Source organism: Sminthopsis crassicaudata, chromosome 1 (genome assembly GCF_048593235.1).
Source record: "Sminthopsis crassicaudata isolate SCR6 chromosome 1, ASM4859323v1, whole genome shotgun sequence".
Lineage (NCBI taxonomy): Eukaryota > Metazoa > Chordata > Mammalia > Dasyuromorphia > Dasyuridae > Sminthopsis > Sminthopsis crassicaudata.
The window spans coordinates 594,432,823-594,459,435 of NC_133617.1; the positions used below are offsets into that span (position 1 = coordinate 594,432,823).

The 26,613-nt window shown below is 34.1% G+C and overlaps 1 protein-coding gene and 1 long non-coding RNA gene across 2 annotated transcripts in view; one reads left to right on the forward strand and one right to left on the reverse strand.

The window, feature by feature from the left end:
* Positions 1 to 2,249, forward strand: part of LOC141551119 (uncharacterized) — a 1,110,497-nt gene extending 1,108,248 nt beyond the window's left edge. The window contains exon 10 of the long non-coding RNA XR_012484789.1: positions 2,071 to 2,249. This is a non-coding gene — a long non-coding RNA (uncharacterized LOC141551119). The remainder of the gene's footprint in view (positions 1 to 2,070) is intronic.
* A 9,788-nt stretch (positions 2,250 to 12,037) lies between these two features.
* IPO11 (importin 11) overlaps positions 12,038 to 26,613 on the reverse strand; it is a 201,433-nt gene continuing 186,857 nt past the window's right edge. The window contains exon 30 of the mRNA XM_074282418.1: positions 12,038 to 13,537. Within this exon, the coding sequence (XP_074138519.1) occupies positions 13,373 to 13,537 (165 nt within the window). The 3' untranslated portion in view covers positions 12,038 to 13,372. The remainder of the gene's footprint in view (positions 13,538 to 26,613) is intronic.

The following is a 26,613-nucleotide window of genomic DNA, read 5'->3' on the forward strand; positions in this document are numbered from 1 at the left end:
GGATGTCCTGTGTGCCATCATTACTACTACTGCTTGGAAGACTGGAAAGGCTAGAACTGAGATTATTCCAGGAAAAAAGGGAAAACTGAGGTTGCTATACAAATAGCTAAGGAGCTGCAAACCTAAAGCAGAAACTCAACAGATGCAGAGCAGACTACAGTGAATTTTGGAACTAACTAGGTGAGACAAGCATGTCATGAAACATGGCTGGGGTGAGATCAAGCAAAACCAACATCAGTACTTCCTTCCAACCTTGGTCTATTGGCACATTTGCTATGAAAATCTTCATGATTTCTAAAACCTGCTAAATTCCTCTCTCTTTGTCTCATTCTTTTCCATGGATATAAGGAAACTTAGGAGAAAGTAGTCAAAGCTAATGCTAAAATCTTGCAGCTTATTATTTGAAAATCTTGTACAATTTATTTGGGCTTTCTGGGCTACTTGATTGTTTCAGTAAGTCAAAAGGCATGGGTTGAGACAGGAGAGAAATTATCTATTTTTGGTTATTTTCAGGAGTAGAAAGAATATTCAAGATCTTTTTTTTCCCCTCAATAGTATTTTATTTATCCAAGTACATGTAAAGATAGTTTTCAACATTCATTTTTGTAAGACTTTGTATTCCAAATTTTTCTTCCTCCTTCCTTTAGCTATCTCTCCCCAAGACAGCCAGCAATCTGATAGTTTAAATATGTGCAACAAGATTCTATTTCTAATCCTCTGTTGAACCTGTGGGGGATAGGGAGTGTCATAGGCTTATGAGTGAATCAACAGGAGGAGGAGGTAGGTTACTGATTTGGTAGTCAAATAATATACTACTCCTCTCAGCTGGTTAATTAATTGACTGACTAATGTGACTGTCTACCCTGCTCTTTAAAAGCAGAAATCAAGGGAACCAGCTAGATGTGGATAAATGTAACTCCAGCAAAACTACTTGTACCTTTAATATCCACCATCCACAATATCAGTCACAAATATGAACTATTATCATTATTGTTAATCAAACAACCAACAAGCATTTGTGCTTGTCTACTTGTTGACTTAACTATCAAGATAGTATTTACTTATATGGCTAGCACTATAATAAGGGCTAGAGATACAAAGAAAATGTGAATATAGTTCTGCCCTCAAACTATATGAAAAAACCAACAAGGATTTATTAGCAGAACAGATCTGGATACACTGAGCCTGAAGATTTTTTAAGCTATTTTCAACGATGTAAAAACAGATTGATTTTTCTATTTTTCTATGGACTTTGGTAGTGGTAGTAGTGGTACTAGTAATAAAGTAATAAAAGTAGTGAAGTGACAGTAGTAGTAGTGGTAGTACTAGTTCTAGTAGTAGTAATAGTAGTACTAGTAGCAGCAGCAACAGCAATAGTAGTTTTTTGATGGTGGTGGGAATTGGGATTAAGTGACTTGCTTAGGATCACCACAGTGAGTGTCTGAAGCTGGATTCAAACTCAGGTTCTCCTGACTTCAACCCCTGTGCTCCATCTACTGCATCATTTAACTACTCCCACGTCATCCATATTCAGCATGCTGTCTCTTAAGTCATGAGTTGTCAAGTAAATGGGGAAAATATTAATGGTCTTTTCCCTTAACATTAACATGATGTTCCTTAGATCGCAGAGAAGTGATACTGCTACAACCTACAACTACAAACCTGAGTGTTTTACCCTTTTATTGTTTCTCTCTTTTTCACAGACAAACTGGCTAGGATTAGGCTAGTATGCAGTATCCCCAATGTTGATTAATGTTGCCAATGTTGTTGATTTGTTGTTGATGTTGTTAACAATCTGTGACTAATAGATCCTACAAGATTCTACAATTAATGCAAAAAAAAGGAGAGCACAGGCACTGGACCTGTCAAGTATATCTAATGGGACATCTGGAATGAGAAGGGGGTCTCTTCTCCTCTCAAAATGAAAGGGTCTCTCCACAGAGTCTCATTCTACCTCAAATCTTTCCCCCATACTACTTTCTTCACTTAGATGTTAAGTTTATCTTTCTAAATCCCAGTTTTGACTATATCATCATCCACATTCATCCAGTGACTCCCCATCTCTTCCAGAATCAACTATTCTGTAAGACACCAAAGATCCATCATTACCTAATGAAGAGTCTCCTCTGAAATGTTCCCAACAAGTGGTCACCTACTATGGAGCCCAGAGTTCAGAGCCTCTCAAGGTAACCTGTCGCACTTCTGGGAAATTTAAATTACTAGAAATTTGTTCTTTGATTTTATCTTAAATCAGCCTCTCTATAGATTCCACATTACTTCTTGTCTAATACTCTGAAGCTGAATAGAACACACAATAGAACACAATCCCTTTTGCCCAATAGCCTCTTAAATACTTGAATAGAGTTATCATATCTCCTATCATATCTCCTCTAAGTCTTTTCTTTTCTGGCTAAAAAATTTAGAAGAAATTTGCTAGGTACAAATGGGACTACCCAATTTTGGATGCCCTATACCTTCTTCCTAAAATGTGGTGCCCCAAATATAAAAAATAACAACAAAATAATCTAGAAAATGGTTGGAGCAGGAACCACATCAGTGACGTTGTCTCACATATTTTATTTTGAAATTTATATTTCTTTATTATCCTAGAGATAGAATTAATAAAATAATTGCTTTTCTCAAGGTATATGCACACTTTTGTCAGGGAGAACATGTACATGTAAATCCCAAGAGAATTATCAATCACTAAACATTTATTAAGCACCTACAATGTACTAGGGAATGTGCTAAGTGCTAAGGATACAAAAGGAGATAAAAGATAATCCTTGCCTTCAAAGAGCTTACAATCTAATGGAATAAATGAAAAAAAAAAAAAAAAAAGATATGTGTTAATTAAATATAAGGCAGTTAAGGCAGCAAAGGCAGTTAAAGGGATCAATAAAAGCTTTGAGAAGGTGGCATTTTAGATAAATCTTAATGTGAGGGATTATATGAGGTGGAGTTGAGGGGCAATACACTCCAAAATCATAGGAACAAGATAAAATGCAGTAGGTAAGGAATACAGAAGAAACTAGTTTTACTAAATGACAGTAGTATTGATGCAGTTTGAGTGGTCTCAATTCCTGGTGGTCTAGAGATTAATGGCAACAAGAGAGTTATTAAGAATCCCCTTTAAAATAGGCCACAGGTTTTAGGATTCAAAGAATTCACTCATTCCCGAATTATTAGTTGCAAAATGAAAGTTTATTATTGGATAGAAATCAAGTTTACCAAGAGACTGACTTCTAATAGTGGCAAATCTATGGGAAGATGGAGTTTTGCACTGAGAATGTTTTCTCAGTGGGCAGAAGAATCCTGACTGCTGAATGAGTTATCTAAGACCATTTGCAAAGACTTTAGCTGATGGAAACTGTTATATTGGCTATCTTGGTGGGAGGCTGGGACAGCCCAAGCAGGTCAGACCAGGTGGGAGCTGGCACAGTCTCCTATTGGAATTAACAACTCTTCAAAGGGGTGCTTTTTGACCAGGATTTCTAATTGAATCAAAGGTCCTGGCATCTTGGAAAGAAAACTTTTCTGGGGGGATATGCCTTCCCCAGGAATGGTTGAGAATATGAAAGGGATCACAGATCAAAAGGAAATAGTTTCTTAAAGGGACCACAACCTGCTTCAGTATGATGAGAAGAATAGAGTATAATAGGAAAATGAGCTTGAAAAGATGGGGCCAGATTCTAAAGTACCTTAAAAGCCAAAGGAAGGACATCCTAGAAGTTAAAGAGAGCTTGTTGTTTCTATTGTTGTTCAGGTGTTGAGTCATATACAACTCTTTGTGACTTCAAATGGGATTATATTGGCAAAGATACTTAAGTAGTTAGTCATTTCCTTCTCCAGCTCATTTTACAGATGAAGAAATTAAGGCAAATAGAGCTAAGTGATTTGCCCAAGGTCACATATCTAGCAAGTTTCCAAATATAGATTTGAATTAAAGATGAGTCTTCCTGACTTCAGGTCCAGCATTTTATTTATTGTACCACCTAATACCCAAAAAACAGCTCCTGGAGTTTATTGAGTACAAGGAGAAACATATCTGCACATAAGGAAAGGAACTTTGACACTTAGAGTATGGATTGGATAGGGAGAGAATTTTGGCAGGGAAATTAGAAGGCCATTGCAATAGTCCAGGTGATAGGTGAAGAGGGTTTAAAGTTAAAATGGTGGCTATGTGAGTAAAGAGAAGTGGTCAAATGAAAAACGTACTGTGGAATTAAAAAGAGCAAGATTTGCCATCTGATTAGATATGTGCAATGTGGCAGAATCTTTAGTATTACCTAACTGGATATGTGAGGAAAGGTTGTTCCAGAAGAATGTCAAAATTATGAATCTGAGATGTTGAAAGGATGGTGATATCTTTGGACAGGAAAGCTTTAAAAGAGAGTTTAGGGGAAGTTTACTGAGCACAGCTTTGGACATGTTGAGTTTGAAATATCTCCTGGATATCCAGTTTAGATATGGATGGGAGTGCTGACTGAAATTCCGGAGAGAAACAATCTGACTATATAGATCTGTGAGTCTCTACAGAGACAATAATTAAGCCCATGGCTGCTGATGAAAGTATTGAGAGAAGAGGACTTATGGCAGAGCCTTAGGTAATACTATATTGTCAAGCTATACATGAAGGACTGAGACTGAGTCTAAAAGGGACTGAGAAGGAACAGACAAGCAGAAAAGAATAAAGTGACAAATAGCATCATGGAAACTCAGTGCAGAGATCATTCAGGGAAATCAACAGCATCAAAGACAGCATAGAAGTTGAGAATGAAGAAAAAAAGGCACTAAGACTTGGCAATTAGATCATTGTTAACCTTGGAAAGAGCAGTTTGTTGTTTGAGGTTGGAAACCAGGTTATAAAGAGTTGGGAAGTAAACAAGAGGATGTAGAAGCAATGAATGTAGTGTTCTTTTAGAGGTTTGGCTAAGAAAAAGAAAACAGATGCAAGATGATGCCTGGAGGACATACTACTAAAGGACCCAGTGAGGATTTTTTTTTTCAATATGGATTGGATAAACAGATATACTTAAAGATAACTAAGTGAGGAAAAGTTAAGGATTTGAGGTTCTGGAACACTGTTGTCATTCATTACTCTTTGACACTATCTTTCCCAGAGCAGGGAAAATTTAAAGGGCTAGAGTTATAGTCTAAGAAAGCCAGGAGACAGGATGGTAAATGTAGCAGGCTCTGGTGGGCAAAGAAATCTGATTGTGTCAGAAGTCTGTGCCATGGGGCTCATAGGGTTTTGCTTATTTTACTTAGCAGTTCATGTATCTTCTTATGCTTCTCTCTATTCATCTAATTCATTGTTTCTTATGGCACAGTAACAATCTGTACAATATGCTTAATAAATTTTCAACCGATAGGCATCTACTTTGTTTAAGTTGTCACTGTCAAAAATTCTTATATGACTATATGATCTTTTGTTTTTTCATTGACCTCCTCAGAGTATAACACTTAACTGCAGGATTTCTGGGCTAAAGGACATGGATATTTGTCACTTTGTATAACTCCAAATTGCTTTTCGGGTTGGCTAGATCAAGTCAGTTCACACACCAAATGCATCAGTGTGCCCATCTTTCCTCCGAAATCCATTTTCTGGGTGCAGGAGCTTATGTTGTTTTGTTTACATTTCAGCTAAGTGGTGCAGTGGATAGAAAACTGATATTTCAGTCAAGATGACCTGACTTCAAATTCTAGTCAGCTACTTACTGACTGTGTGACCTTGGGCAAAAAGTTTCATCTACTTGCCTCACAGGGTTGTTATAAAGATAAAATGAAATAGTATCTGTAAAAACACTTTTTAAACATTCAAGTACTATATAGAAGCTAACTATCATTATCATCATCATCAATAATTTGGAGTATTCTATTTTATGATTGGAGGCAATTAAGTGGTATAATGGATTGATGACTGGATTTAAAAATTGCAAAGCTCTGAGTTCCAATCCAGCCTCCGGTATTTGCTAACTGTGAGATCCTCGGCAAGTAAATAAATATCTGCTTGTCTCATTTCCTCATTTGTAAAATGGAGATAATAATAGCATCTACCATTCAGGGATATTGTAAGGATCATATGAGATATTTGTAAGGCACTTTGTAAACTTTAAAGCACTATATAAATGCTATAGTTAATTTCCCCCTTTCTTTTAAGAGCCATTGTGACCCTTTAAGTAATTTTTGGATTACATTTCTGTTAGTTATCTATATATCTTGAGTATCACATTCTTATTAAAGATATTTGATAAAATAGATTTATTCCCCCTTAACTAACTGGAACAGGTGAAGAAAGACTGTCAAGTAGCAAGCAACAATTGAGGTATGCCAATTTGGGAGCTGCAGAGAAAGGATGAACACCAAGGTATACAATAGCTAATATTTACATAACAATTACCATGTGCCAATTAACATCTCATTTGATGATATGGGGGAATTGAACATGAGAAAGGGAGGTTTGGATAAGGCTATACATTCCAGTGTAAATTATAATAGAATTGAGTCCTAAACTACTCTAGGAGAATGGAAATGAAACTTTACTTATATAGTAAATTAGCCTATTTTTGCTTTGCTAATTTCTGCCCTGAAATTTCAATGCTGTTCCTTGTCTGTGATCACAGTGAGATACTGAATATTCAGATCTGAATTAACCTCATAAATTTCTACTTTTCAAATAAGGTGAGCGCAAATGAGCCAAGAAAATTAGTTTCCAAAATTTGAGACTACATTTGTGAAGGCCCAAAGAAAGGGCAACTTCAATGGGCTGCATTATTCCCTCTACAATTTATTCTTCCTGTCTGTTTTCTCTGTTCTGTTCCTTTTCAATAATAGGCCCTTCCAAAACCTAAGTATGAACACTATCGCAATGGTATCTATGAAGTCATTAGTTTTCTTGTGATAGGATTTATACTGTACTCTTCACAAATCTATGTTGCATTTGTTATCTTCCATGGCAACATACTTGACAATTCCATGTATGCTTCCTCCCCTTTTTACTTTAAACCTCTTCTGATGCTATTTGCAAGACAAAGCCAATGTGATTTATTTTACACCACAAATCTTTCACATTTTAAATTTTTATTGCTAACTTTTGTTTTTACATTACCTTCATTTCCAAACATATTTCCCTTTGCCCCCTTCCCTTACTCAGGGAATCATCCCTCATAATGAAGGGGAAAAAAGGAAGTAGAAAAAGCAATTTAGCAAAATCAGCTGACAAATGAGTCCAACAGTAAATGCAATACTTTATACTGGTAAACCAAGAGGAGGTGCATTTTCTTTTTTTGACCAGAGTTAATCTTGGTCATTATGATTACATAGTATTTATTTTAGGTTGTTTTTTTAAAATTTACAATATGTATCCATCCTGCATATTGTTTTTTGTTGTTGTTGCTTCTGCTTACTTCATTTTGCATCAGTTAATACAATTTTTCCTACCCTGCTCTGAATTCTTTAGGTACTATCTTATATAGCAGAGTGATATTTCATTACATTCATGAAGATTTGTATAGGTTAGCATAACATTAAATCTATAAATTAATCTAGGTAATATTTTTACCTGTATTGGTATAGCCCAATAATAAGCAATAATTTTTTAGCTAATTACTACCCAATCCATGAGTATCTTTGTTTTCACTTCTTTATCTTACATAGAAACATAAATATACACACGTATATATCCACGTGTGCATGCACAGACATGCATAAGAAACTCTCTGCCTTGACTTCCTTGGGATATTTGCTCAGTAATGAAATCTCTAGTTCCAAGGACATGGGCATTTTTGGCTACTTTCTCAGAATAATTCTACATTACTTTCTAGAATAGTTGAACAAATTTAAAGTTCCAACAATATGTTACTGTACTTGTCTTTTTGCAACTCTTCTGACAATAGACTATTTCCATATATCATCATTTTTGTCCACTTGATGAATTAAGAGTTGCTTTAAATTACTTTTCTCTTATTAGTGATTTGAAAGTCTTTTATATGATTGTTAATAATTTGCATTTTTTTTCTTTTTTATAACTAGCTGTTCACATCTTCTAGGTAGGTGAGGAGCAAGTGAAATCATATTCATTTGAAAATGTAGCCAATATTGTTTTCATTCATTGGGATCAATCAGTGGGGAATGGTTCTTGGTCTTAGATATATTTGTATCAATTTCTAATGTATCATTTGGACATTGGATTCATATCAGAGTTGTTGCAAATACGTAAGACAAAGAACTACTCTCTCTTCATTCTTATTGTTTCATAACTCCCCTTGAGATTCTAAGACCTTTTTATTCCTTCAAGTGAATTGTATAGTGCTATGAAGCTGCTCCTGCATAGTTTGATTTGTATAGCACTAGATTTAGAATTAATCTAAATAAAATTGTCATTTTTATTTGTTTTGGTACAATCCAGCCTCTCTCATTCTATATTTTTAAAAGTGTTTTGTAATTGTATTTATATAAGTTCCGAGGATGCCTTGCTAAATTGATTCCCAGATGTTTAAAAGTTTGCAACTTATTTTTTAAAAATAAATTTTCAAATAACAAAAATAAATTTTCTTTCCCCTATTGTAAAAAGAAAGAAAAGAAAGCCTTGTAATAAATTTGCATAGTCAAACAAAACTAATTCCCTTATTTTATTGGTCAAGTAAAAGAAAATACTTTATTTCAATATGCACCCTGAGTCTATCACCTCTCTAATAGGAGATGATCTCAGATGGATTTTTCTAATTTATTGGATACACTCTATCCTTAGTTAAGAGACCATATGTCATAGATAAGAAATTGAAATCTCATTTTCAGACATTGTTAGTCATTTTCCAGATCTGCCCCTTTTCTTCTGAATCCCTTTACTGTGATTCGTATGATAAAAATATTGCCTGTTCCCCCAAAGTTTTTTTGTTTAGGACTTGGTCCTGAGTAATATTTTTTTATGTTTCTTTGGACAGTATTATTTTTCTCCACATAAATCACCAGAACTGAATTATGTTTGTTACTAAACCACCCAAAGAAACCATTGGAGCAATTGTTTAGACTCAGTGTTGATAAAACTACAGCGTCCCAAGAAAGATGAAATAAATTGTCCAAGGTCAAAAAGAATTCAAATCAAGGTCTTCTCATTCTAAAATCAGTATTCTTTCCACTGCAGGATTTGGTACCCTATTTTTGCCTTTCTCATTCTATTTATAATGATACATAATTTCTAATTATTAACTGTATAAATCATTCTCTCCTACCTCCACCCCAATTATGAGGATGCTAGATATGTATGGTGGGGTTCTTTCCTAATTGACTTGGAGATATGATTCTATGAGTTATGTAATGTGGAAAGATAGTTGAAGAAAAAAGAAAGAGAGATAAGTATCACTAGAAAAATATTTTAGGGTATTTCCTAATTTTTCTGGAAATTTGCTGAAAATTAAGGATTATGCTTGGTGGAGGAGTGGCATTTTTATTTTTATAGCCCTGAGATCTTCCATTAAGATACTGAAAAATTTATATCTAAACCACATTCTTGTATAAAGGAAGGAGAGACTTTTAACACAATTGTACAGATAAAAAGTAAAAATAATAACTGTTCTCCTAACAGTTAAGGAAGCATAATTTATGCCCTGAAAAAGAGCAATGATGCATAATGACAACTAATGAAAAGATGTAAACATGGAATCTCAAGAGATTCCAGTGCATGTTGATGTTTATGCTTTGCAGAGGCTCTAGTTCTGAATGTCCTGTTTTATCTTGAATTTTCCACACTTCCCTAAGGAATACCACCTATGTGAATGCTACTCTGGGCCATTCTCTTGGTCTGCTTATGCTATCATACTAACCCATACAAAAAGGCAACACTACCAATTCATCTCTCATTTGGGGCCTGTGTTTCCTACTTAATGAAATCTCCAGCAACAGTTCTTCCACACCTATATCAGAGGTTTTGAGGCTTGGCCACCTATGTGTTATCCCCTATCCTATAAGAGTTAGGATCCTAAGTGTTGTTATAATGGTTCTTAGCTCAATTGTGACATCTAGTGGTCCAACTCGTACGGCTGATGGTCAAAGGATTACAGTGAGTGAATCAGGATTTGTGATTCATGTTTCATAGATTTAGCTGCAGGGCTTAGGAAACTTAGTTTAATTTTCTGCTACTCTCTCATGAGGCTTAACTCATGTATTATATCAAAAATGGCTTGAAAAGACAAGTAGAGAAAGGTAAAGTTAGGTAGGAAGTTGAGTATTTCTCCTTTTTTGGGGGGGGGGGGCTATCAAGTATTTGAGTTTTCGGCTTGCATTATTCCTGATGCTTTGACAACTGTTGGTATATTTCATATCCAATAGATCAAAATCTCAGTATTTGATTTGATGCTTTCAGATTAGGCAGAAACAAAGTGACACTATTTTAATCACACTTTAGAGTAAATAAACTTTCATTAGAAATATCCAAGGAGGACATTTAATTCCTGAAAGATATTTTCCTAAATTCAAGAAATTTAAACTAATGAAAGCTAAAGGATAAGATGCAGGATAAGATGTGATAAGATACCTTATCACAGAAAGTTTGCCTTATTCTGCTGCAAAATATTGATAGTAAAGTCTGTAATAAATATTTATGTCAAAAATTACTTTTCTTGTCAGTTATTTGTCGAGGAATTTTATCATCTTCTAAACTACTTTCAAGTTCTTAATATCTGGACATATTCTTGGTATGCTTTCTATTTTAAAAGGCTTTCCCATATAGATCTTCCTCTGTGATGAGGCTTAAGGAAACAAACCAAACCAAGATGCAATTTGTGAAAGAATCAGTTACTCATCAAACCAGAAGCTTACAGAGAGTGATGGCTGTTTAATTTTGAATTGGGTATGATTCAAAGATAGAATATGAAAAAGTACCTTCAATGAATCATAGGCTTATAAAGAACCATCACAGGTCATCCAGTATATAATCTTTGCTTCCATAAAGTTGAAGGGATGAAAATTACAAATGAATTCACATATAGTACTCTCTGGTTTAGGTATTCTGGCTAATGAACACATGCTTGAAAAATGGGTAAGGCATAAAGAGATGGACGACTAGGGAGGGAGACCCTGTCCCATAGGGATATACAGAGAAACAAGAAAGATAGCATGCCTGAGCTACCTCTTTTCTGTATTTCTACCAGCTCACAATGGAATGAAGCACTAATTGGGGCCCAGAGCAGGGACTAGGAAAAAAAATCAACTCAAAAAGAAAATCAAGTGATGTGATAGATAGGCAGGGCCTATATCAGTATTTACCTTCAAGCTATAGCCAGAACTTCAATGAAAATTAGAAAATAATTTGTGTTTTTAAAATGTGGCTTCTTGGAGATCCTGTCAAGGGGTCAGTAAAAGGAATTTGAATTAGAAAAATGATAATCGTTCAATATTTACAGAAAATTTTCTTCAAAAAAAGTTTGTGTTTAATCGAGTATTACAAAACTATGGAGCAAGACATTTTTATGGTATTAAAATTTTTTTTGGTATGTAATAAAATTGCAATCTGAAACTCAAGTCCTGGTATGTAATAAAATTGCAATCTGAAACTCAAGTCCTATCTGATACTATATGAAGTCAAAAGACATGTTTGCAAAATATTTTTAAATACATTGTATCCCAAAAATCTTAATACAATTTCAAGTTATTAAGTTTTAAGACTTTTGAGATACTGTCCTTTGGCTTCATTGAAAATTTATAAATCTGAAATCTGAGGATTATTTTTAAAGAGCTTATTAGGTCATTTCTGTTCAGATTACAAGAAAGTTTATCTAACATAATAAAGTCATGTCAAATTAACAGATTCCATTTGGAGCAATCTTAAACTGGATGATAAAAATGTAGAAAAGATGTGGAATGCAGTCCAGATTAAGAAGCCTTTTGTGATTACCTTTTATTTTCTTACTGAGTTGTGAAATGAGGCGTCTGCTCGAAATTCCTTGTGAAATTTGTTATGAAACTGCCATTTGGGTTGGGAGGGAGGGAAGAAGGGAAAGAAAGAGAAAGCAACCAATCAAATTAAATCAGACAGAGATGAGGTATCTTTGGAACTTTAATGAGACCAAAAACGTTCTTTGTCTTGCTGAAAACATCAAATACTCGAACACATTTTGGGTTCCACAGTTTACAAAGGGGCACTGGGTTCCCTACAGTTATATACTGTACCCAACTTTCTATAGAAAGATCAAAATTTTCCTATCCTTAATTTAGAACGTTTCCTAAAAAAAGTTTTAAAGGTTTCTTACAACAGGGGAAGTAAAACAAAGTAAGGCTTTTTTACTTTTTTTTTTTTCTTTTTTGGTACTACATATTATTCTCTGAGGAGCAGGAAGGCAGACTTTGCATCGCTATATATATATGATCTCTTATACTGCCTTCTGACCGTCCCAACATCTTTTAAGGCCCCAACTCATATCTGTTCCCTTTGCATTTTAGGAAGGTGAGATAGGTACCCCCTGGACAACTTATTTCTTTTCATGAGGATGGTCTATAGTTAGCCCCTTAGTTTTCCTGGGGCTCATAATAGGGTTACTGGCCCTAATAATTAATAAAAAGGAAGTGAGTGAACAGTGAACTCAGGTCTCCTACCTGACACTGCAGTATCCCAAGTTCATTGTGCAGGCCTTACAGTACATAGTTAAAGACTAAGTGTTTCCTGAAAATAAAATGAGAAAAATATCCCTTTACTAACAACAGTCCCTATATCAGATTAGTACAATGAAAATAAAAGCATTTGGCTGATATAACTGGCTTTCTTTTTCTTTGTTTTTAGATGAAAACATTTCCCTTTCAAGATAATCTTAGGAATATATATTTCTCTCTATATATATATATATATATTTTTACCTAATGACCAAATTTCTTAGTCTCCAATTATATCCAAAAATGGCTTTGCCATTTAAAAAAAAAATCTGTAGTTTCATTCACTTAAAAAATGGGTAAGGCAGTCACCAACTTGAGCTAATTTTTGCTGCAGGAGAACATTTCAGACATTAAAGATCAACCTTTGCTTCTTTTTTATGTGTTAAGAGTACATGATTAAAGGATAATCAAAACCATTTTCTTCTCTTAACAATAAACTAAGCAGCTATTTTCAATGAACACATTTCCTTTTGCAAACTCCAGGTCCCCCCCACCCAATCCCCCCAGTACAAAACTACTCTCTTAAGGAACAGGTTTGTAAACTCTCATTATGAAGCCTTTTCCACTTTTTCCCAATGTTGAAACCAAAAAAATGGCTTTGTGATCTCTGCTTCTTTACTTTCTTTCACAACTGATTTCTTTAGCATGTCAGCTCCATCTCAGTAAGCTTGGTATTTATCTTATTTTGGGAAGAGAGAGTTAGTCACCCAATGTTCCACCTGGGCTTTCAGAAGCCCTGTAAAAATTCTTGTAATTGGTTAACAATTTCTGTATCCACTGTCTCCATGAGAGATTGAAAGCTTTGCTCTCCCAGCAATTCCTGCTGTGCTTTGAGCTTCTCGTAGACAAACTGCTGCAGTGACACCGTGTGTACAGGATCCTTAAGGGCAAGCTATGAAAAATAAAAAACCAAAAAGTATTAGACAAAATACAACAAATCCCACTGTATCTATTCATCTTCTCTATAACCCTTCCTTGAATAACAGCATTATTTCTGCCTTCCTCATCACTGGAGGTTTAGGAACACAGGTTCACTAGGGAAAATTTCCTCAGAGGAAACCTTGTGTTCAACTACCATGCCTTTCCAATAAACATAAGACTACTCAAATTAGCTTCTACTGTTCTGGGTCTGCTTCAGAATCAATGATTAATCCCCAATATGTTTACTCTTAAATTTTAAGTTTTATAAGAATGGGCTGATATCACATTGCTCAAGATTCTTAATTTACAAACTAACATTATTTTAAATGTTTGTTTGCATGCAATCATAAACCTCTAGAAATTGTGGATAACGTGTACCTTATTTTTCAAACAGATGCAATTTTCCAAAGACTACATAATGTATTCTCCTCTGATCAAATTTGAGCACAGATCATTTTAAAGGATGTCAATGCTTCTAAGTATTAAATCTTAATGCAATTTTAATTGGGAATGCACTTCTTTTTCTTTCTTTCTTTTTTTTTTTTTTTTTTTTTTTTTTTGATTCTCGGTAGCAAGCAAGAAAATAAATATATACATTCTTATAATAAAATAAAACTTTGTCTTCAACACTTTTCACTTTCACCAGGAAACTAAATTGAAAACATGATTCCAAATATCTGGCATATTATATCCAACAGTTTATCTTTATCAATTCCTCCTACTTCATGACATATTGTCAAATCAATCACTCACATAAGTATGCCCAGTCAAGTGCAAAAAAGAGAGAAGGAAGGAAGCAACACTTGAACCAAAATGAGCTTTCCATTTTTCTACATATTCTACTTTTTTCCTAAACATTTTTGTTTATTTTCTTTATTCTCACTCTGTTCAGTAATAGCCTTACATGAGGTATGAACCTTACAATGAAGTATGGACCTTAAGAAGCCAACAAAAGAGGGAAAGAAGTCTTCTGGTTTTGGAGCAGATAGGCTTTCAAACCACTTTAGAATTGGGAGATCCAGACAGATGGATGGAACCTCTAGCCACTAGGCAATTATAAGGATTTCTTTGTTTCAAAGACAACAGGAGGCTAAGGTGACATGAATGACCTGATATCCCATTGATGGTATAAAAAGCCCATCAAGACAAATTCCTGCTTTTGTAGGCCTGGCATATTATCTTGGGCACAATGGTCACCATTCAACTATCATTTCCATGGATAAAAGAATGAAACAGGAAAGATATTATTGGCAGTCTAATCAACTAGAAACAGGATTAATTATATATATATATATATATATATATATATATATATATATATTTTGCCCCAGTGTTTGACAAATCATCCTTATAAGCTATAAGTAAATCTATTCTTTTATAACTCTCTGGCTTGTCTCATTGAGGTATAAGTTACTTTATATTTGAGGTCAGGATGACTGTCGGTGGCTACTCTTGAAACTTACAAATGCTTTACAGTAAAGGTTCTTAAACAGTGGGTTGAAATCTTATATGGGGACATGTAACTGACCGGGGGGGGGTGGAGGCAAAATTATGACCTCATCAGTACATGTTTGACTTGTATACATGTTTTATATACCCAGAATCATGTAAAAATTTCTTAGGTGAAAAGAAACCCCAAGTGGAAAAAGTTTAAGAAGCCCTGCTATGCAGAACTTAGAAAATTTTAGTCTTGCTTAAGTAAGTAATTGCTAGCACATTTCATAAATATATCCATATTTCAGTTGTTTTATGGAGCATTTATCTCAGAACCTCAACCATGAGGGGCAGTGGGAGGTGTGAAGAAAGCTAGGGAGGAAGAAGAAGGAAGGCAGCAAGGGAAAGGAAAGCAGCATAGAGAGAGGATGGGAAAGAGGTATGGAGGGAAGGAAAAATGGTCTCTCAGACATAATATAGTGTCACAATACTTAATGCAGCAAAGTTCATGCACTTTTTTCTCCAAGGGGAACCCATTTAGTTCCTACTGAATCCACTCAATTTATACCGTGGTAATGAGGAAAAGACAGGAAAATAATAAAGAAGAAATATAAAAATTCAAAATGTAACATTTTTTAAGAGTTCTGTAGTATATGAGTAAATAACCCCATATATTTCAATATTATTCATAATAGTTTTCACATAACATTCTTTACAACAGTCCTGTGGGGGTAGGTGTTAATTCCCTTATTACAGATTAATAAATTGAGCCTGAAAGAGATTATAAGACAGTTCCACAGATAAATTAAGTGTCTGAAGAAGGAGTCAAACTGCAATCTTCCTGACTCTAAGTATGGTATCCTACCACAATGTCATCTACCTGTCCTACAGTGTAATGATCCATATTCATGAGGAGCCTTCAGCATCTAGACAAAATCTGTGAAAGGCAGGGAAGTACACTATCTTATAAATGCTTTTTGAATGAGTTGGACATTAAAAGAGTCAGTTTTAGTTATCTGAAAAAATCATTTATGTGGAATTATTAATTTCTTTACATAAAACCAGCAAAATGAAGTATTATTGTAATCACTCTGCTTCTTTTTAGAAGCCAGCATTTGCTCTCTTGAAAGGTCTTTAATGAAGAAGTAGGCTGATAGTGCTTAGGCTTAGAGGTAAGATATTCTTTTAAAAAGTTCCTGTCAGATTCTTAGTAAGATCCCACTGTTAAAAATTATAGCCTCTGGGAAGTATCTGATGCAGGCTAATGATAGCTGACAACATATCAGTAAAACTTACACTGCCAGCTGTATGACCTTTGGTCTTTGATGATATTACAAGTTCTGGAATAACTTTGTCAGGATATATTTTTCTTGTTGAGGTTTTCATTATTTGAGACAGAAATACTCTCCATGATATTTAATTTATTTTTAACTACATTAATTTAATTCATCAATTTCACCCAGTGGGAGTCAGTTAACCCAAACTTCTTACCTGAAATTTCATACTGTATTATACCTAGTATCTCCATAAAGTTGTTTTACTTAAGGTTGTTAAGAAAGGAACTGCTAGGAAGTTATTTCTATAGGAATTTGGGGAAGATAGTTTCCATCCTGACCAAAATGGATAAAATTCTTTGAAAAATTCTATGAAATAGCACTTTTTAGACTACAAAGTATATTATTCAAAAAATTGTCCATTAAGAAAAACATTGTCACTGCCCAAAAAACGTACACTACTTCTATATATCATTAAACAATAATATATTTTTCACCTATCTAGAAGTGGTATCTGATATATTATTTGCTACAATTTCAATGTCAAAGTTGGTTCCTGTGAGAGAATTAAGTGAAATTTTGATTTTGACAATAGACAAAGCACAAATAACTAATTAAAATCTGTAACAGGATAGCATAACATTTATAATGGGTCTTGTTTTAGTATCAAAGGCATTTAAAAAAAAATCTCAGGGAAATTCATATAAATTTACCTGAAAAATAATTACAGTTCTGATATAATTTTCATATTTTTTTTTATCTTGGAGAAAGTACATAAGAGACTATCTTTCTACAGATTACCATGATGATGATGATGATAAAACAAAATTCCAAAGTAAACAAATAAAATCAGTTACATAATAACTGGCGTACAATGCCTCAGGTCCCACTAAAAAAGTGAAGAACTCAAGTCAGGTTAGCAAGATATTTTAGGGCTAGTTTGTAAAAACAATCAAATATCATGGTCATCTTTTAAATTTGAGAAAGTTTTTTTCAACTCTAGGAGTAATTGACAACTATAAAATTATTTCTGAAAGCCTTCTTATCAGATATATGCAATAGAGTTTTCTGAAGCTCTACAAATCAGAATTATAGGATCACATATTTAGAGCTGGAAGGGACCTCAGAGGTTCTAATTCAACATCTTTAATCACTCCTACTCTTTCTCTATTTACTTATTCTTTCATGCTATTTACAAACAAGTTCAAGTTTCCCCAATCCCTAAAAAAATCCTCACTAGACCCTATCATGCTTATCTTCCTATATTTTTCTCCCTTCTTAGTTAAACAACTTTAAAAAGTAAACTGCAATTGGTGCCTTCAATTTCTTTCCTCTAATTCTACTATGAACACTTTACAATCTAGGTTCTTATTTCATCATTCAACTGAAAGGGCTCTCTCTAGATTTAAGGAGATCTCTTAATTGGCAAATACAATGGCCTTCTTTTTTTCCTCAATTTTTATCCTTTCTGACATCTCTACAGCATTCTGACCAACTTCTCCTCCTAGGTACTCTCTTCTTTCTGAGTTTTCAAGACTCAACTATTACTGGTTTCTCCTATCTAATAGGTCCTCTCTATCTCTTTTTCTAGATTCTTTATCCATGTCATGCACTCCAGTGGTGGATATTCTCCAACTTTTTTCTAAACTTCTTTCTCTTTACTCTTTATAGTCTTACCCATGACAATCTTACCTTCTCCTTTTGGTTTTACTGACTTTGCAGATGATTGCTAGATCTATATAGCCAGCCCTAGTCTCTCTCCTAAGTTCTTTATCAACAGTTATTCAATAATTCAAATCAGAGAAACTTATCAAAATCAACATGCTGAAACCAGAGCTCAGTTTCCTCTCTGCCCACAAACACAGCATTTCAAACTTACCCTATAACTCTCAAGGCCATTAACCCCAAACTTCCAGGCACCAGACTTGCAAATTTAGTTTTGTGCTTAACTCTTTAATCTTGATCACCCCACATATCCAATCATTTAGTAAATCTTGTGATTTTTTTCTTCACAATCTTTTGTGTATATATATCCTCTTTAATCATGCAGCAATCACTCTGGTTAAAGACCTTATCACCTCGACTATTGAAACAGACTTCTAATTGGGCTTTCTGTCTCAAGTTTCTCTTTACTACAATTCTCCATACCACTATCAAAGTCAATTTCCTAAAGTACAAATCAAACCATGTCATACACATCCCCCAAATCCTTTCAATACATTCCAGTGTATTCCTCGAGAACAGATGTTCATAATCTTGGCAATCAAGTGAATCCTATGAAACACTTCTTAGAATATCTTTAAATATATAGATATAGATATAGATAACAAGAGAAACCAAAGGTTAATGAAAATAAATAAAATTTTTCTCCATACTAGATGGGCTCCTTGAAAATTATCCATGGACCCCAAATAAAGAACTCCTACTCTAGAATCAAATATAATTTCCACCATTTGACATGTAAGACTTTTCATAATCCTTCCCCTATTATTTTAGTTTTCTTTCTTGTCCAAGAACCCTACATACATCTCAGCCATTATGCCCTACTTGCTGTTCTTCACATATGATAGTCTACTTCAATTGTCATCCCTTTACATGCCTGGAATACTTTTGCTCCTCACCTCAAACAATTAGAGTTCCTGCCTTCTTTAAGACTCAGCTCAAACACTTAGCTGCTAGTGTTTTTCTCTATAAGGATTAATCTTCTCTACTTTGTAACCATCTTATGTGATTTATGTACAGGAATCTTCCACTGAAACATAAGCTTCTTGAGGGCAGGGACTATGTTTGCTTTTCTTTGTATCATCGGCACTCACGATAATGCCTAACACATAGAAGATGCCGAATAAATGCTTTCTGACTGACACAGGAATCATCCCACAAATGGTTTCTCTTGTTTTCCAACAGTAGGTCATTTTTAGGTTCCTACATTTATCATATATTCCCAGTTTCCCCAAAGAAAACCAAAAGGACAATTTGTTTTTAATTCATTACTGCTACAAGAAGTGCTACTATAAATATATTCATGCATATGGGGGATTTTCTTTTTATCACTGACTTCTTGAGGTTCATGCCTAGCAGGAAAATCTCTGGGTCCAAAGGCTATGGATGGATAGGAGATCAGCTTTTGAAGAACTTTAAATGCCAAGGAGAGGAGTCTATATCTGCTCTTCTGAGTAAATGGGAGCTCCCATAAATCAACTGTGTAGGAGAGTGATATGTTCACATCTTCACTTTAGGAAAATCACTTTGGTGGCTATATGGAGGATGATTTGGAGAAAGACATATAGAAGGGAGAACAATCAGAAGACCACTGTTACACCCCTCTTTGGTGTAGTTATTACACCCAATTTTATAGTACATTTTATGTTACTGACCTATTAGACTCTAAATTTCCTAGAAGCCATGGCTAATTGAAATTTTAAAGCACTATAAATTTTATGCACTAAGTAGTATTTTTTTTCAATTACATATAAACGTAATTTTCAGCATACATTTTTGTAAGATTTTGAATTCCAAATTTTCCTCCTTCCTTCTCTCCCTTTTTCCCTTCTGTAAGACAGAAAGCAATCCAATATAGAGGATGCATTTACAAGCATGTTTCCACATTAGTCATGTTGTGAAAGAAGAATCAGAATTAAAGGGAAAATCTACAAAAAAAGAAAAAAAAAAAATTTCTCCCTCCTCTCCACCCCAGTGAAATTAATATGCTTCAAACTACATTCAGACAATATTTCTTTCTCTGGATGTGAATAGCATTTTCCATCACAAAGTCTTTTTGAATTGTCTTGGATTATTGTATTGCTGAGAAGAACTAAGTCTATCATAGTTGATCACATAATGTTGCTGTTACTGTGCATGATGTTCCCTTTACTTCACTCAGCATCAGTTCATGTAAGTCTTTCCAGATTTTTCTGAAATCTGCCTGCTCATCATTTCTTATTAAACAACAATATTCCATTACATTCATATACTACAACTTGTCCATTTATTCCCCAATTGATGGCATTTCTCCACAATTTCTAATTCTTTGTCACCACAAAAAGAGCTATTACAAATATTTTTGTTCATGTGGGCCCTTTTCCCTTTTTTTGTGATCTTTATGGGTTATAGACCTAGTAGTGGTTATTACTGGATCAAAGGGTACGGCTCTTTGGGCCTACTTTCAAATTATTCCCCAGAGCGATTAAATCAGTTCACAACTCCACCAACAATACAATAGTTTTCCAACATCTTTTTCAACATTTATCATCTTAATTTCCTATCATACTAGCCACTCTGACAAGTTGAGGTAGTACTTCAAAGTTGTTTCTTCCATATAAATGCTATATATTATCATTTTCACTAATAGTAATTCTGTTGCTTCCTGTCAGAAAAAAAAAATGACAAACCTAAAGATGGAAAAATCAGAACTCATCTAGTCCATCCTCCCCACTGCAACTCTCACACCTATTTTACAGAGGTGAAAATGAAAACTTGAAGAGGTCTGTGGACTTGCCCAAAGTCATGCTGGCTGTCAGAATCCTTGATAACTCCAATCTCAGAACAGAACAATTAAAGAAAGTGAGTGTTGGTGTAATGTGGGGAAGAGAAGGGCAGAGTAAGGAAGAGGAAAAGGAAAAATCAAGAGAACTATAATGCAATTTGGTCTTTGATAGTATTATCAAAGTTCCCAGAATACCCATTTATTTCTTTATATAACCCTATTAAAGGGGCTGAGTGATTTGAATGGTACAAATATGGAACTTCTTTAATAGCACCTGATCCTTTCCTTCAGTCTTCAACCACCATACCAATCATCTCTAATTCAAGGAACTGGGATGCTTGAGTGAAACTTATATTCTCAACTCTCTTGCCACAAAGTCAACTTATCAGTCAAAGGATTAAAAAGTACAAGTTCTGTAAATAAGAAATGCCCAAGATAAGAAAGAGAATGGAGTCAATACCTTTGATCTAATTTTTAAAAGTTACAATTATTCTGTCAAGTATCAGCTGCCCAGAATTTACAGAAATGCATGAAATTAAGGAGACAAACATTTCCACCTTGACTATATGCAGATAAAATTAAATATTCTAGAAACTAATTTTCTATGAACTAAATCTGCTAACATTTCAAATGATAATATACAGAGCAAAAACTATATTTTGCATTTTTTTGTATCCTCAGTGCTTACCAGAGTGCCTGGTGATTTCATAAATGCTGACTGATTGATTCTGTACGCACTTAAGCTAAATTTGCTAGAATGTTTTAATTTCATTGTATAATGTTTTTATCCTTTTTAAATCCTGTAGCCTAGTGGCTAATAGATCTTCAGAAGTAAGGAAAACAAAGGGAAAGTTGGTAGCTATAAATGGTTCCTACTTGGAGGGACATTAAGAAAGTCAAAGCATATCAAAATTGGGGAGACGATTCTGGCTTTATAATCCAAATAGTAACTCAGTGGGTGGATATGTTCTTTTTGTCTGCTTAGGTCCTCTAGACCTGAGGAAAAAACAACTGGTTTAACTATGTCACCTTATTCTCAAGCAAGGTACCATTCATTATTCACACCTGATGTGTGTATAATGAATTAATCTCTAATGATTAAATTTGAGGGTGACATAATTTAAGATGTCAAAAAAATACTTGGCTCACAATTTTTTCTCCTCCCCAACTCTTGCCTTCATATGAGTAATTTAACATACATATTATTTTTCAATCCACTCACTTCCCAAGGGCTATTCATCCTCTTATTTTGGCTATTTGAAAAGATAGTCATATACATAATCTTGCCACCACCTACATCTATCTAAGTTCAAAATTCTGATATCTCCTTATCCAACCATTAACTATGGGCTTTCATTTCTCCTTTTGTTTTCTTTTCAAAACCCTATTAATTATTAAAAGAAAAATCTAACAAAGAAGTCTTCTCAATGAGAAAAATAAGTTAGCAGAATTTCAGTTTTGGAAAAATCTAATAAAGAAGTCTTCTGGGGGAGAATTCTGGGAAGATGGCAGAGGAGGTTGGTAAATTTTAAACTCTCCAGATGTTCCCCATATATAGAACAAATCTGCACCTCAGGGCAAACATAGACTAGTGAAAAGTCAAGATGACTTGGAGGCAGAATGGGGAGGCCTCCTGATATAACCCAAGATGATATAAAGAAAAAACTCAGGCTGGAAATTAACCTGTCTCAAGTACAGAAATCTCCACAGAAACATTAAATGGGGCTTCTCAATCTAGCTGGGTATGGCTGGAGAACAGAGCAGCAACCACAGACTTTCACCTCCCAGAGTTGGGTGTTGAGTTAGTTGGGTTTCAGTCTGAAAAGGTTGAGTGAACCTATAGGCTGAATGGGAATGCCAGGTCCAGATGTGCTGCTGAGACATGGTCCTGGGCAAGAAGGAACCAGCATTTAACGAGTGCAGAGGCAGTGGGATAGAAACACAACAGTGTTTCAAGTTGGTACTTGAAGAAGGGTAGTGATGATCATAGTTTCTGGTTAGAGTGGAGAGCTGAGGGGAAATTTGAGGCACCTCCCTTCTACTCCCACCCTACAATTAGAGGTGCTTACATTAATATTTCTTATTTTTAAAAAAATGGAATCTGCAAAGAAGAACCCTACCATTGAAACATATTATAGGAACAGGGAAGACCAGGGTTCATCTTCATAGAAAAACACTTAAGTAAAAAAAAAAAAAAAAAAAAAAAGAACAAGAAAAAGAAAAAAACTTCTACCCCAAAGAGTAATGTGAAATGGCTCCCTGTCGAGAGAGAATTTATAGAACTCAAAAAAGAATTTAAAAATCAAATGAGAGACATTGACGAAAACTAAAAAAATAAAAACAAAAACAAAACAAGAAGATTAAGGGGAAAAAAATTAACCAACTAGAAAAGGAGGAACAGAGTCTCAAAGATGAAAATAATTCTTTGAAAAATAGAATTGAGCAAAGGGAAGCCAGTGAAACTATGAGAGACCAAGAAATAATAAAACAGATCATAAAGAATGAGAAACTAGAGCAGAATGTGAAACATAAGAAAAACGGCGGATCTGGCCATTTCTCAGATCTGGAGAACAGATCAAGAAAAGAAAACCTAAGTATAATTGGACTGCCAGAAAGTTGTAATCAAAAAGAGAACCTTGAAACAATGCAGGAAATAATCCAAGAAAATTGTCCTGGAGTGGCAGAACATGAGGGGAAAGTAGAAATAGAAAAAATTCATCAATCACCACCTCAAAAAGATCCTTTGTGGAAAACACATAGGAATATTATTGCCAAACTTAGAAACCCCAGAACAAAAAGAAAATTTTTCTAGAAACAAGAAAAAAACAACTCAAATATGCTGGAAATACAATTAGAATTGAATAAGACTTAGCAGCTACAATAAAAGACTACAGGTTCTGGAATCACATCTATTAACAATCAAAAGAATTTTTGCCCAAAAAATACCATATCCAGCAAAATTATCTACAATTTTGAATCAGAAAAAATAGATCTTCAACAAACATATATTTTCAGGACTTTCTGTCAACCAAACCTGAACAAAAAAATTTAACATATGAAAGATCAATTTTAAGGAACTTAACATAGAACAAACTTTTTTTTTCTTTTAACATGAGAAATATATATATTATTTAAAATTCATATCAATAATAGGGCAATTCAAAAGAGTCAGGTTAAAAATTGTAATCGTGTTACACAAATGAGATGCAGACACAGAGGCATTCAAGGAGGAAGAATCCTAGTTCTGGACAAAATAGAAGACAACAGAACTTTACAGTTTTCTTCTTTCCTCTTCTAAACAATTAACCAATGGTTTCCAAGTTTCAAGTTCTGTCCCATAACATCTCCCTGTAGGATCAAATCAATTGTCTCTATTCATTCCAGTGACTTAGCACCTTGTAAAAATCCTAACAGAAAACCAAATTACCCGTATCAAAAATGAAAAGGGTGAACTTACAATCCATGAAGAGGAAATTAAAGCAATAATTAGAGCTATTTTGCCAATTTTATGTCAATAAATCTGATAATCTAAGTAAAATGGACGAATACTTATAAAAAATATAGATTGCCCAAATTAACAGATGGGGAAATAAATTAAATAGTAATTTTAGAGAAAAAAACTGAACAAGCCATTAATGAACTCCCTAAGAAAAAATTTCCAGGGCCAGATGGATTTACAAGTAAATTCTTCCAAACATTTAAAGAACAATTAATGCCAATACTATATAAACTATTTGGAAAAATAGAAGGAGTCCTACCAACAACCTTTTATGACTCAGATATAGTGCTGACAGCTAAACCAGGAAGGATCAAAACGGAAAAAGAAAATTACAGACCAATTTCCTAATGGATATTGTTGCAAAAAAAACTTTTTTATTTATTTTATTTTATTTAATATAAGCAAAGAATCACAGCAAATATATCAGTAGGATAATATAATAAGAGTACGTAGGATTTATGCCAGGAATGCAAGGTTGTTTCAATGTCAGGAAAACTATCAGCATTAATGACCATAGCAAATAACCAAACTAATAGAAATCAAATGATCATATCAATAGATGAAGAAAAAGCATTTGAGAAAATACAACATCCCTTCTATTAAAAACACTAGAAAGCACAGGAGTAAATGGAGTTTTCATTAAAATGATAAGTAGCATCTATCTAAAACCTCATCACACATTATCTGTAATGAGGAGAAGCTAGACATATTCCCATTAAGCTCAGGGATGAAACAGTTTTCCATTATCATGATTATAATTCAATACTGTACCAGAAACGTTAGCTTTAGCAATAAGAAGAAAAATAAAACAAAGAAATTAGAGCAGATAATAAGGGAAAAAATTATCACTCTTTGCAGATGATATGATGGTATGCTTAAGAGAATCTTAGAAAATCAACTAAAAAATATTAGAAGCAATTAACATTAACAAAGTTGCAAGATATAAAATAAACCCACATAAATTATCAGCATTGCTATATGTTACCAAGTCCAGTAGCAAGAGACAGCAAGAGAAATACCATTTAAAATAACTGTAGATAATATAAAATATTTCTGAAGTCTACCTGCCAAGACAAAGTCAACGAACTATGTCAACATAATTACAAAACATTTTCCACACAAAGTTAGATCTAAACAATTGGAAGAATATCAAATGCTCATAGAGTGTTTGAACTAATATAACAAAAACAACAATTCTACCTAAATTAATCCATTTATTTAGTGCCATACCAATCAACTGCCAGGAAATTACTTTATAAAGCTAGAAAAAATAATATCAAAGCTCATCTGGAAGAACAAAATGTCTAAAGAATTGAGCCAAATTTATGAGAATGAAAGCCATTCCCCAAATGATAAATGGTCAAAGGTTTTGAACAATTTTCAGACACAAAAATTAAAGTCATTTCTAGTCATATAAAAAAATGTTCCAAATCATTATTGATTAAAGAATGCAAATTAAGACAACTCAGAAGTACTACTTTATACTTCTCAGACTAAGGATCACAGAAAAAGATAATGATAAATGTTAGAGGGCATGTGGGAAAACTGGGACACTAATACACTGTTGGTGAAATTGTGAACTGATCCAACCATTCTGGAAAGCAATTTGGTATTATGTTGAAAGAGCTATAAAACTGTGTGTACCTTTTGATCCAGCAGTATCTCTCTACTGGATCTGCATTCCAAAGAGATCCTAAAAAAAAGGGAAAATGTCCTGTGCAAAAAAAGATCTGGTAATTGAATGGATGGCTATCAATTGAAGTATAATTAAATAAGTTATGGTATATGCTAAGTGAAGCGAGCAGGACCCAGAAAACATTGTATACAACATAAGTGAGAATCAACTGTGATGGAATTGGCTCTTCAACGATGCGTTGATTCAAGGCAATTGTAACAGACTTGGGATGGAAAGAGCCATCCACATTCAGAGAGAGAACTATGGAGACTTAATGTGGATTAGCACATGATATTTTCACCTTTGGTGTTTGCTTCTTTTTCCTTTTGATCTAATCTTTCTTGTACAATATGATAAACATGAATATATGTTTAGAAGAATTGTACATGTTTAACCTATAATGGATTGCTTGCTGTATAGTAGAAGGGGAGGGGAGAGCGAGGAAGAAAATTTTGGAACATAAAGTTTTACAAAGGTCATCGTTGAAAATTATCTTTGTGTGTGTTTAGAAAAATAAAAAACTATTACGAAATAGCAACTCTAAGTGAAACCAAAGTCCTTTCTCAAGCTAAACTGCTAAGCATTCAGATTCTACTGCAGAGAATGAAACACCTGGTCTGGCCACACTGTTGGAATGCTAAATGTAGGTTTGCCTAAAAGACTATTTTTACAAAGAATT